The sequence below is a fragment of the Theropithecus gelada genome, chromosome 15 (genome assembly GCF_003255815.1).
Source record: "Theropithecus gelada isolate Dixy chromosome 15, Tgel_1.0, whole genome shotgun sequence".
Classification (NCBI taxonomy): domain Eukaryota; kingdom Metazoa; phylum Chordata; class Mammalia; order Primates; family Cercopithecidae; genus Theropithecus; species Theropithecus gelada.
The window spans coordinates 40776845-40790258 of record NC_037683.1 but is presented as its reverse complement, the minus strand read 5'-3'; the positions used below and the strand labels follow the sequence as shown (position 1 = coordinate 40790258).

Below are 13414 nucleotides of genomic sequence, written 5' to 3'. Positions count from 1 at the left end.
AAAAAAAAAAAAAAAAAAAAAAAAAAAAAAGGAGCCTAGAAAGAGCGATTCTTGGTGGTCTTAGATCTAGGAAGATTCTCATAATTTGTAAGTAACAACTGAGTTTGTGATCACCCTTCCATACCTGAGGTCCTGTTACAGGAAAGGGGTCCCGATCCAGACCCCACTAGAGAGTTCTTGGTCTCGCACAAGAAAGAATTCAGGGCAAGTCTGCAGTGCAAAGTGAAAGCAAGTTTATTAATAAAGTAAAGGAATAAAAGAATGGCTACTCCAGAGACAAAGCAGCCCCAGGGACTGCTGGTTGCCTGTTTTTTTATGATTATTTTTTCATGATATGCTAAACAAGGAATGGATTATTCATGCCTCCCCTTTTCAGACCTTTTAGGGTAACTTCCCGACTTTGCCATGGCATTTGTAAAATGTCAGGGCGCTGGTGGGAGTGTAGCAGTGAGAACGACCAGAGGTCACTCTGGTCACCATCTTGGTTTTGGTGAGTTTTGGCCGGCTCCTTTACTGCAACCTGTTTTCATCAGCAATGTCTTTATGACCTGTATTTTGTGCTGACCTCCCATCTCATCCTGTGACTTAGAATGCCTTAACCTTCTGGGAATGCAGCCCAACAGGTTTCAGCCTCATTTTACCAGATCCTCTTTAAGATGGAGTTCACACGCCTCTGACAGTCCCTCTGACCTAGGTCTTTGTGTTAGTTTCCATGTTTCATGGATGCTCTAACTAAAATGGCTCCTGCTATAATACCATTCTCATCTTCTTAGCCACAACCCATTCTTTCTTTCTATTAGTTGGTGGGAAACTTGTTGAGAAGGGACTTCTCTAGGTCCATCTCAGAGGAAACATGTTCCTGTTTGCTAGAACCAACCCCTTTACCACTTCTTTCAGAAACTTCCCTCCTTAGAGGGACAGCTGAAGATGTCTCCCTTTGAAACTCTAAAAAAAAAAAAAAAAAAAGAAAGTTTAAGAATCCTCAGACTTAGTGATGACTTGTTTTGTTTCTATAAAAATTTATTCTGTGTAACAGCATTTACCACCTGACTGCTGTATTTTTAAGGAAACAATGAAATTTTTTAAATTCAATTTCCATTTATATGCTAAACCTTGAATATGAGACCTAAGTAACTGCATGAATTAAGGTGTTTACTATCTCCCAGAATAAGCATATGTTAATTACAGACCAAAAGACCAAAGGAAAAATCCTCATAACTGTACTTGCCAAACTATAGATAAAAAGAGACAGTGGCAATAACCCAATCTCTGTTAATGTTTCATCAGCAATGTACCTTGATGTACAAATGTCAGAACTTGGCACTGCCTTTTACATTTATTGACATTCCAGTTTAGGCATTCTACTCATCCCATCAGACCATTCCCTGCCACATGGCAGGTCCAATTGTATCTTGTCTGTTGTCTATATCCACATTGTTTCTTGGTTGGTTACCATCAGTGTAGGGCTAATTTTTACTTCTCATACATTGACACTAGTCAGTTGATGAACACCATATAGACATAATTTTTGCCAGCTTCTGCTAACTTTCAGTCAATAACTATCTGACACACTCACCCCAACACTGATGGGAATATTCACAGCACTTGAATTTTTCTAAATTGAATTTGGGATAAAGAAAGACTCAGTAGTAATAATCACAATGTGTATTATGATCACACTTGTTTTAAATGCTAGGTACAGACTTCAATCTTAAAATGATGCTAGATATTTAGATTGTGTCTCTGAATAAAATATTGAGAATACTGATTTGAATAAACCAATTACAAAAATGCATTTTTTGAGAAAATTGGGTAAATTTGATTATGAAGTGGTCCTTGGATTTTACTAAGGAATTCCTGTTAATTTTGTTAGTATAATAATGACATTGTGGCTATGCCCGTATTATTTACTGATGAATACTTAAACACATAGAGATGAAGATGTTACAGGAAAGTGGTCCCAATCCCAACCCAAAGAGAGGGTTCTTGGATCTCTCGCAAGAAACAATTCAGGGCAAGTCCGCAGTGCAAAGCAAAAGCAAGTTTATTAAGAAAGTAAAGTGGTGAAAGTACAGCTACTCCATAGACAGAGTAGGGCATTCCCGAAAGTAAGAGGAGGAACGAGTCCACCCTAGGTATAATATTTGTTTATATACAGGATAAAAAGAAAAGATTATGGGGAGATGTGCTATGCTACAAGGGTTTGTGATAAAGAATTCATTTTCTTAATTACTACATTTTGCAAGAATCAATATTATTATCTTTAAAGCAAAATTAGGAACGCCTTTGTTCTCCAGATATCAGGATATTAGGACTCTCTCAAGTCTGGGTCTGTTTAGTAAACATTATCAGTCTGTTCCCTTAACTGTAAACATCTAGGAATACCTTTCTGGGAATGCAACCCAGCAAGCCCCAGCCTCATTTTACTAGCCCTCACTCAAGGTAGAGTCCTCTGGTTCCAACACCTCTGACAAAATGATGGAAGTTCCGAGATTAGCTGTAAAATACTCTAGCAAAGGCCAGGCATGGTGGCTCACGCCTATAATCCCAGCACTTTGGGAGGCCGAGACGGGCAGATCACAAGGTCAGGAGATCGAGACCATCCTGGCTGACACGGACACCCCGTCTCTACTAAAAATACAAAAAATTAGCCAGGCATGGTGGTGGGTGCCTGTAGTCCCAGCTACTTGGGAGGCTGAGGCAGGAGAATGGCGTGAACCTGGGAGGCAGAGCTTGCAGTGAACCAAGACTGAGCCACTACACTCCAGCCTGGGTGACAGAATGAGACTCTGTCTCAAGAAAAAAAAAATACTCTAGCAAAAATAAAAAGGAAGGGGCTAGATGAAGCAAATGTAGCAAAAAATTGTTAAATTTAGGTATTGAGTGTGTAAAGGTTTATTGTGTTATTCTCTCTACATTTTTTATGCTTAAAATTTTTCATAATAAAAATACAATTTTTTACAGTAAAAATATTTAAGATATGGCCGGGCGCGGTGGCTCAAGCCTGTAATCCCAGCACTTTGGGAGGCCGAGATGGGCGGATCACGAGGTCAGGAGATCGAGACCATCCTGGCGAACACAGTGAAACCCCGTCTCTACTAAGAAATACAAAAAAAAAATAGCCGGGCGAGATGGCGGGCGCCTGTAGTCCCAGCTACTCGGGAGGCTGAGGCCGGAGAATGGCATGAACCCGGGAGGCGGAGCTTGCAGTGAGCTGAGATCCGGCCACTGCACTCCAGCCTGGGCTACAGAGCGAGACTCCGTCTCAAAAAAAAAAAAAAAAATATTTAAGATATAATTTTCAATCCAGAAGCAGCCTAAGAAGTCTTGTTCTTTTCTTCCTTTCCCCTTTTACAGATAAGGAAACAAAAGACCAGAGAAGTGAAGAGAATGCCCAGGGTCACACAGGTCCCCTGACTCCCAGATTAGCATTCTTTAGGATATATTAAGCTACATGTTATTTTCTTTCGTAATATTTGTAGGTAAAGAAATAATTTGGGCCCTACATTTTATAAACTAAATTTTGTTAATCCTGCTTATATATTATGTGGAGGATACTACCTATTAATAATTATAGAAAAAATGATCAAACTTACCAAATACATATGTTGTTTGCACATTGATTTAAGAAACAGTTTTATTCGATAGGAAACATACTAAATAATTGATATACGTGTTGTGGAAGGATTAGTGAACTGGGAGACATGTCATCTTAGTTCTAGTCTGCATTCTATAGAAACAATTTACATAACCTTTGGTAAGTTGCTTAACCTCTCTGAATCTGTTCATCCATTTATAAAATGAAGATATTGAACTAAATGACCTTTAAAATTCAGTTTAGCTCTATTACTACATGGTTTAATGACTCTATGGTAATTTTTTCCATTAGAGAAAGCACAATCAAGAAAGGCATTTTAGAACTTGTAGCAAGAATTTTTTTAATTCTCCTGAATTTAAAAAATGCTATCCACTTATAAATAATGTTTTAAAGTTTATATAGATGCCTCTTTACTTACAGACTTCTGGTCCCTGAACAGTAAGTGGCAAATGAAGCTGTCCTAAAATGGAAGTTCCTTAATTTCAGTGTTTGGGGTTTCCTCCCAAACTCAATTTCCTTACTAAAGTGATCAAAATACTCCTAAAATGAAAAACCTCTTCCTTTTATGTCTTAACTGTGACTGTTATGTAAGTTTTGAAGAGAAATCATTTTTTTTCTATAATCGGATGATTTTCTATGTCTAGTCATGCATCCATATAATCATCCTTTTTTCTGCCTCATAAATCATCTGATGTTTTCTCCCAAGACCTTTGATGGCATTGGGTTGGTCAAAGTCATCCTGAGAGGAATCAGCATCAGTGATGGTCATGGGATGGTCATAGATACTAGTTTGGGTCCTATGGAGATAATATTTTTGATAAGCTGCTATGGTATTGCAAACCATACAGCAGTGAATGTCCTGTAATAACAACAATCAGAGCTGACATTTATTAACTGCTTCCTTTGGGCCAGGAACATTGCTATCCTCTTTATACTTATTTTTCCATTTTCTCCTCATGCCAGGTCTGCAGTGTATTACATTGTTTATCAGATGAGGAAAACTGAGGCTTAGAAATGTAAAGTAAGTTGTTTAAAAAGTGATAGTCATCATTACCATTGTTGGATGGTAGAATTAGGGGAATTTTTTTACTTCAATTTTCTTTTTTTGCAGTGTTTGACAAAGTAATTTTTCTTTATTTTTTTTTTTTTATTTTTTATTTTTTATTTTTTTTTTGAGACGGAGTCTCGCTCTGTCGCCCAGGCTGGAGTGCAGTGGCGCGATCTCGGCTCACTGCAAGCTCCACCTCCCGGGTTCACGCCATTCTCCCGCCTCAGCCTCCGAGTAGCTGGGACTACAGGCGCCCGCCACCACGCCCGGCTAGTTTTTTGTATTTTTAGTAGAGACGGGGTTTCACCATGTTAGCCAGGATGGTCTCGATCTCCTGACCTCGTGATCCACCCGCCTCGGCCTCCCAAAGTGCTGGGATTACAGGCTTGAGCCACCGCGCCCGGCCAGTAATTTTTCTTTAAAAAAGGAAATCATATCTCCCAGATATGAACAGTGGTTAATTCTCAAGGTGGGAATATGGATGATAGCTATTTTCCTCTGTGTATTTACCCAATTTTTTATGTTTCCAAAATTTAAAAAGAAATTTTTTTTTAAAGAATGGGCTCGATGCAGTGGCTCACGCCTGTAATTCCAACACTTTGGTAGGCCAAGGCAGAAGAATTGCTTGAGCTCAGGAGTTCAAGACCAGCCTGGAGAACATGGCGAAATCCCATCTCTACAAAAAATACAAAAATTGGCCAGGTGCAGTGGCTCACGTCTGTAATCCCAGCACTTTGGGAGGCCGAGGTGGGTGGATCACCTGAGGTCAGGAGTTAGAGACCAGCCTGACCAATATGATGAAACCCTGTCTCTACTAAAAATACAAAAAAAATTAGCCAGGTGTGGTGGCATGCACCTGTAATCCCAGCTACTTGGGAGGCTGAGACAGGAGAATTGCTTGAACCTGGGAAGCAGAGGTTGCAGTGAGCTGAGATTGCGCCATGGCACTCCAGCCTGGGCAACAAGAGCAAAACTCCATCTCAAAAAAACAAAAAAACAAAAATTAGCCAGATTTGGCGGTACATGCCCATAGTCCCAGTTACTTGGGGGGGATGAGGCAGGAGGACTACTTGAGCCCAGAAGGGGTTGAGGCTGCAGTAAGCTGTGTTCACACCACCGCACTCCAGCTTGGGCAACAGAGTGAGACCCTGTCTCAAAAAAAAAAAAAAGAAAAAAAATGTGCCAAAAATAACACATCTAGAAAGCTGCCATTTGAGATTTAAATATACAACAATATGACAATAATATTCATCCCTTATAGTCAAAACAGTGATGTATATACACTGTATGAAATTTAAAAGGACGTTCACTGAAGACTCAATGTTCCTCCTACCCCTTCCTCTGAGACAGCTAGTTTTCCTACCCCAGAGGCATCACTGTTAGCAGTTTCTTGGTAAACTTCTGGAAATACATTTTTATAGATAAACATACAGGGATTTTTTTTTTTTAATATACAAATGGAACATGCCATAATAACTCCTGTTTCTTGCTTTTTTCTTTGTCTTCATTTAACAATACATCCTGGAGATTGTTCTTTATTTATTCATTTACAGCAGTAATGACTGCATATACAGATGTCTTCATTATATGGATGGCCTGTGCATTGTTTAAGCAGTCCTCTGTTGATAGACATTGAGATTGTTTCTATTCTTTTGCTATGACTAACTGTACTTCCGTGAGTAGCTTTGTACATAAAGCATTTCACATGAGAGCAGATCTGTAAGATAAATTCCTAAGAGTGAAACGGCTATGTCAAATGGCATATATATGTGAATAATTTTGATAAATATTGCCAAATTATCCTCCCTAAAAGTTAAAGTAGTATATGAGAGAGCCTGACTCTCTCTATCCTTGCCAGTGCAGTGTGTTACTAAGTTTTCTGATTTTTGCAAATCTGATCATCATTGAAAGGTACTTTCTCATGTTAGTCTAATTCATATTTCTCTTAAGTGAGTGAGGTTGAACGTATTTTTTATATGTTAAGAGCTTTTAGTATTTACTCTTCTGGGAACTGTTATCTTTGTCTTTGGTGGTTTTTTTACCCTGTAAAATTTTGTTATTTTTATGTGGTTAGATTTGTCAGTCTTCTCTATGGTTTCTTAGAGAAACCATAGAGAAGCATCTCTATGGTTTTTTTTTTTTGGTGGCAGCATCTCACTCTGTTGCCCAAGTTAGAGTGCAGTGGTGTGATCTCTGCTCACTACTGCCTCTACCTCCTGGGTTCAAGCAACTCTCCTGCCTTAGCCTTCTGAGTAGCTGGGACTACAGGTATGTGCCACCATGCCTGGCTAATTTTAGTAGAAACGGGGTTTCACCATGTTGGCTAGGCTGTCTCGAACTCCTAACCTCAAGTGATCACCCGTGTCAGCCTCCCAAAGTGCTGAGATTACAGGCATGAGCCACTGCACCCAGGCCTTTTGTATCTTTTTTTTAGAAAAGACTTCCAACATCATTTTGTTTTTAATCTTCCTGGTTTCTTCTGGTACTTTCATGGTTCCTTTTAAAAATACTTAGGTATTTGCTCTATCCAGAATTTATTTTGGTATAAAATGTGGTATAAGAATCTCTTTTTTTTCCCCAGATGGCTACCTGGTTGTCCCATCACTATTTATTTAGTAATCCATCTTTTCTGCAGAAATGTAAAGGGCCATTCTTATCATATACCGAATTTCTCCATTTGGAGCTCTGTTTTTTTACTTCATAAGCATTAACTGTCAGTAATCATGGGCTCAAATTCACAAATCTCACAATTAATATTTTCACTACCTTTTTAGAGAGGGGCAGGGAATTATTTGGCACATGGGAAAGAAGGAAAGTGATCATGTGTTTCCAATAGGCCCCTATTTGTTTGCTAGGGAGTAAAACTCAGGAACTGCCATGGTTAGCAGCACAAAGCACCTGACCCACAGTAGTCAACCTTGTTTTGTGCCCCTTGGAGAAAAAAAGAACAGCCCTGTTATAGAGAAGGTGGCTTTGCCTGGGGAATATTCCACATCTTGGAATGAAGTTTCCTTCTGCTGCATGATAATATTTTCAGTTTAATTGTGCCTTGAATTACATTCTAAAATTTAAAAAAAAAAAAAGAAATCTTCCTCCCACTTCAGATACACACCCCTTGATTATGCTTTGCTTGGTGAGCGCCATGAAGTGATCCAGTTCATGTTGGAGCACGGTGCCCTGTCCATCGCAGCCATTCAAGACATCGCCGCCTTCAAAATCCAAGCTGTCTACAAAGGGTACAAGGTCAGAAAAGCCTTCCGAGACAGGAAAAATCTCCTCATGAAGCATGAACAGTTGAGAAAAGATGCTGCTGCCAAGTAAGTGTGAGCTATGCAGATTGCACTCTCGCCACCCAGAATCAGGGTGGAAGTGGGGGTGTGGGGGGTGCTGGGGTGTCCAGGAGAGGGAAGCAGATGAGAATGTGAATTACTGTTGGTCCCTGCAACCAGTCACCTTCCCTCTTCTCAGCACTCCGTCTTCTGAGACCGAGGCTGCAGTGAAGGACAAAGGCCTAACCTTTGCTGGGTGGTGATTCCTCTAGATTAGTCCCAATGTTTCAGCCCAGGGACAAAGCACTCCCACTCATGGCAGGGAGTTGGGGATGGGATTGCTTCCTAGAATAAGCTGTTAAGAAATAACTGCCCTTCTTGCCCTTCCTCTCTTTCTTTCCAAAAGAAACATGCCAGTATCTAGCCTACTTTCACTAGATCAATCTAAGTCTGGTGTTAATTTGATTAAAGCAACCAACTTGTATAAATAGCTTACTGTCCTTCACCCATTTCCTAAAACATCTGTACTAAATAATTTACTCAAGAAATATTGATTGAATGCTTACTGTGCAGACAAAACGCTTGGCTAGTGCCTAGGGAGAAAATGGCAACTAAAAAAGCAAAATCCCCCCTGCCTCAAGGACTTCGCATTTTTTTTTTTTGGACAATGATACAAAATGACTGTGCCTATTACACATTCTGATTATTTCACATAAATGATTGATTTTAAAGCTGGGTGCAGTGGCTCACACCCGTAATCGCAGCACTTTGGGAGGCCAAGGCAGGCAGATCACTTGAGGTCAGGAGTTCAAGACCAGACTGGCCAAAATGGTGAAATTCCGTCTCTACTAAAAATACAAAAATTAGCTGGACGTGGTGGTTAGCGCCTGTAATCCCAGCTACTCGGGAGGCTGAGGCAGGAGAATTGTCTGAACCTGGGAGGCGAAGGTTGCAGTGAGCCCAGATGGCACCACTGCACTCCAGCCTGGGCAATAGAGTGAGATTACATCTCAAAAAAAAAAAAAAAAAAAAAAAAAAGATTTATTTTATATTATACTTTGGTTTGCCTTTTCTTTGATAGATATGTTGGGTAGAAGTATTTTAAATAGCAGCAGTGTACCACATTAGCAAATACAGACACCATAAACTCTGATGATAAAGATGTGGGCAAGCAGATTGTTTTTTTTGAGACAGTCTCTCACTGTCACTCAGGCTGGAGTACAGTGGCATGATCTCCACTCACTGCAGCCTCCACCTCCCGGGTTCAAGTGATTCTTATAACTCAGCCTCCCAAGTAGCTGAGATTACAGGCGTGCACTGCCACACCCAGCTAATTTTTGTACTTTTAGTAGAGATGAGGTTTTGCCATGTTGGCCAAGCTGGTGTTGAACTCCTGACCTCAAGTGATCTGCCCATCTTGACCTCCCAAAGTGCTGGGACTATAGGCATGAGCCACTGTGCCCAGTCTGGGCAGATTCTTGAAAGATAACTTCCTGGCTGTATCTTGAATGTTTTAAATCTAAATCTTCAGTCCTTCTAACTCTTAAATCCTTCTACATCTTACCCTCAAGGGGGAAGCATAAGTGTACTAAATAATCATTAAAAGTAATAATAAGAGGCAAGATAAGTCATTTTAATGAGAAGTTAAATACCACTATGTACTGGAATGTTAATCATCATGTCAGCCTTCAGTAAATAAGATTTATAGAAACACACCATTTTCTGTGACTCTGAAGCTACTGAAGTAGATGGTATCCCAGGAAATACTATGTTGCTCTCTTCTCTTAATGATGCCCTCTTCCTTTCACTTTTGCCAAAGAATCCAGTATCAACCTAAAAGCCTCTATATACCTCTCTTTCTAGCCTTCTTATAAAAGTTCTCTGCTTGTGAGTGGCAACCATGAGTAGATAATACACATGACCAATTATCCTGAGTTGCAAGTAAATGATCTCTGTAAAGGGATGGAATGTTGTGTTTCGTTCTACTGATGTTTCCATAAGCTCCAGTTTAATGTGTGAGAATCTATTTTCAAAATTTGCAGTCATATCTGCTTGAATATAAGATGAGACTCAACAAAGGCTACACAACTGACTTTGTATGTCCCCTAAAGGGAGGCTATAGATCTCCAAGAGATATACTTAAATGGTGGAGAAACTGATTTCATTTGTTCTGTTTCTCAAAAGTTATTTCTTAAAATCTGAGTCAGTGTTTAATTTTGCTTTTAATTCTTGCTTGAAGAAACAAACATCAGGATGCTAAACTCAGTCCTTGCTGCTGCTGCCTCATTGACTAAGCTGGCCCAGGGACAGCATGTCACCTTGGTGTACCTTTCCCAGTTTATTATGTTAGGATGGCAGAAATCATCTTCCTTAAAATGAGGATGTGAAAGGCACTTATTAAACTTAAGTAAAGTAATTTCTAATTTACTGAAAGAGAAACTGGGACAGAAAAAAGTTGTAGTGATATTTACTAAGGCAGGTAATGTTAGAAAATGCTATTTAACGTATATCTATAATCGATTTAAAAGCACTTTATAATTCACACTGCACTGCCTATGTTGTTGCCAAAATGAACATTACTATAATTTACCTGCCAAAGCACACAGTTGAGTGTTCACTAAACTAAAACCATATTTCTGTTGATCACCCTTCTTCCCTGAAGCTTGCTTTTTGCCAGGTTCTTATTTCACTCGAATCTCAGATCTCCTGTAACTCTCTGACTCTCCCTTCTCACATCTTTTAAATTATTCCATCTCCACACTGCAGTCAGCCTTGAAGGCGAACTTCTTAGACTTCTACTCATGCTATACTTTTTTCCATTGAAAATGTATCTACTCTTAAATTTTAAATTAATTCATGTCTATAGATAGCCCTCCTAATCTGTCTCACACCCTGACCTTCTGGAACTCTAATCTCATATCTTCAGTTGCCTAGTGGGCATTTCTGCTATGCTTTTGTCACTTGCCAACACTTTAGATCATTGTACGTTTCCATTTGCATGTCCTGTTTTCACTATAACTTCAGACTCTGCAACACACAGACATGCAGATGGAAACAGCTCCTCACCACAGTCTGTCTCTGTTCTGGCCGTTTTAGGTGCTTGCTAGTGCTGCTGCCATTGATTGTGTACATTCCCCCTTTGATAGCCTTTGCTTTCATTCTTCTGTGCCACCACCACTCTATACAAGCCCTCATTCTTTTTTTCTTTTTTTTTTTGAGACGGAGTCTCACTCTGTCGCACAGGCTGGAGTGTAGTGGCTTGATCTCGGCTCACTGCAACCTCCACCTTCTGGGTTCAAGCCATTCTCCTGCCTCAGCCTCTCAAGTAGCTGTGATTACAGGTGTGCACCACCACAACCAGCTAATTTTTGTATTTTTAGTAGAGATGGGGTTTCACCATGTTGGCTAGGCTGGTCTCAAACTCCTGACCTCAATCCACCCACCTCGGCCTCCCAAAGCACTGGGATTAAAGGCATGAGCCACCGCGCCCAGTCCCCTCATTCTTAAGTACCAGCCATGGTGCTCTGTAAGATCCTTCAACATTTCTTTCACTTCCACTTACATTTCTAAGTCTCATTTCTCTCCACTACCACCACCCTCCCACCTGATATCTCAGCCAACCTGAACTTTCTTCACTTCACTTACCATTCTGTCTGGGAGACCTGAGCTTCTTCCTAGCTAGTATATGTGATTATGTTTCTAAGAGTTACATCATCATGTCCAGTTTTGGTCACCCAGTTCAAACTCTTGTGATGCTTAAGTCCCTTCTACGAGAGGTGGTTCTGTGTCCCCCAAAAAGTCAAGTGCAAGAAGTCCTGTATCTCTCAAGGTAACATATTCCATTAGTGGAGGGCTCTGTCTAGCAAAAGTTCTTTTCTACCCTTTGGACTTGAATCTACCCCTGGAAGCCAAAGAGAAAAATCTAAATCCCCTTTTCATAAACCAACTTTCAGATTTTTAAAAAACTGCTCATAACACTTCCATTGCTACTGCTTGTCTCCTTTTCACTTCGTCATTAGTCAGTGCTTCCCTGAACATCACCAGATTGTTAATGGTTGGCCCATGTGTCTGACTCATCTGCTCACAAAGTCATCTGGCCCATGGGGAATTACTTCCATTGTTCTCTTTCATGCCATTCCACTTCTCTGAGCCTCAGATTTTCGTCAGTAAAATGGAAAGAAGGTTTCTTAATTCAAGATGGGCTTCAGGGATCCATGAATACCTGAAACTGTACACAGCATTTTGTGTCAGAAGCACACATGCGTTTTGCGGGAGAGCATCTATAGACTTTCTTTATCACATTCTCCAAATGGGGTCCATGAGTCACACACAAAAAGACAAAAACCACTGGACTAAATGATCTCTCACGTCCCTCCCAGCTCTAACATTCTGTAAGTCAAAGGTCCTAAGACACACGACATTTTCTTATTCCCTCAAGAGGGAGTTAAAGATCAGCTATTTCTATGCCTGTTATTCAGTGACAATGAAGAGATAAAAATCTGACAAACTCCTAGACACCATGCAACTGAAAAGGTGAGAGCTAAATCTTTTTCGTCTCATGAGGTAATATTTTCCTCTCACTGGAAATGATCCAACAGAAGTGGAATTATCATCTCTCCATGATAGTGTATAAGGAATTTTTAAAATTATGTAAAGATGCCTATAATCACAGCACTTTGGGAGGCCAAGGCAAGAGGATCGCTTCAGCCCAGGAGTTTGAGACCAGCCTAGGAGTTCAAGACATTGTGAGACCCCGTCTCTACAAAAAAATTCAAAAACTAGCCAGTGTGGTGGCTTATACCTGTAGTCCCAGCTACTAGGGAGGTGGGAAGATCACTTGAGCTAGGGAGGTTAAGGCTGCAATGAGCTACATCACACTATTGCACTCCAGCCTGGAAGACGGACAGAGACCCTGTCTCAAAAAAAAAAAAAAAAATTATGTGAGGAGCTGGTCTCTGAGATCTCTTCTGAGTCTCTGCTTATGCGTGCTTCTCCCTCTGCCTGAAGTAACCTCTCAGTTTACTCCTCTCTCATTCTTCATATGTAGCATTTTTCTCCCCCTGTTTAATTAGTGAGTGCCTCCCACATCCTCCCATAGCTCTGTGTAGTTACCTCTCCTTTAGCACTCATCACATCTAGAACTCACTATTGGCAGGAGCGTATGGGTCTGATTCCCCAACTCGATTGTCAGTTTCTTGAGAACAGGGACTGTGTGTTATGTACCTCAACATCTCTAGTACCTTAGAATGTTTGGTATATAGTAAGCATTCAATAAATAAATGTTCAGTAAATTCCCCTACAAAGGGTCTAAAACCTTACATAAGCCATTGATCACTGTAGACCTTAGTTTCCCCATCTGTCAAATGGAAGGGTTGGACCAAATCCTCTCTTAGGTCTCTTTCAGTTCTTATACTGTGACTCTGTGTAAGTGTACAACTTTAACTTGTTTGTCTTGCTCAAGGCAGCAAACACATTATATACCACTTCTCCTCACAACAC

General features: G+C 40.3%; 1 protein-coding gene across 3 annotated transcripts in view; it reads left to right on the top strand.

The window, feature by feature from the left end:
• The window catches only part of INVS (inversin), a 190414-nt gene that overhangs the window by 151633 nt on the left and 25367 nt on the right, over positions 1–13414 (top strand). For all 3 annotated transcript variants that reach the window (XM_025358986.1, XM_025358988.1, XM_025358987.1), the window contains one exon: positions 7751–7963. In XM_025358986.1, coding sequence (XP_025214771.1) covers positions 7751–7963 — 213 coding nt within the window. The remainder of the gene's footprint in view (positions 1–7750; positions 7964–13414) is intronic.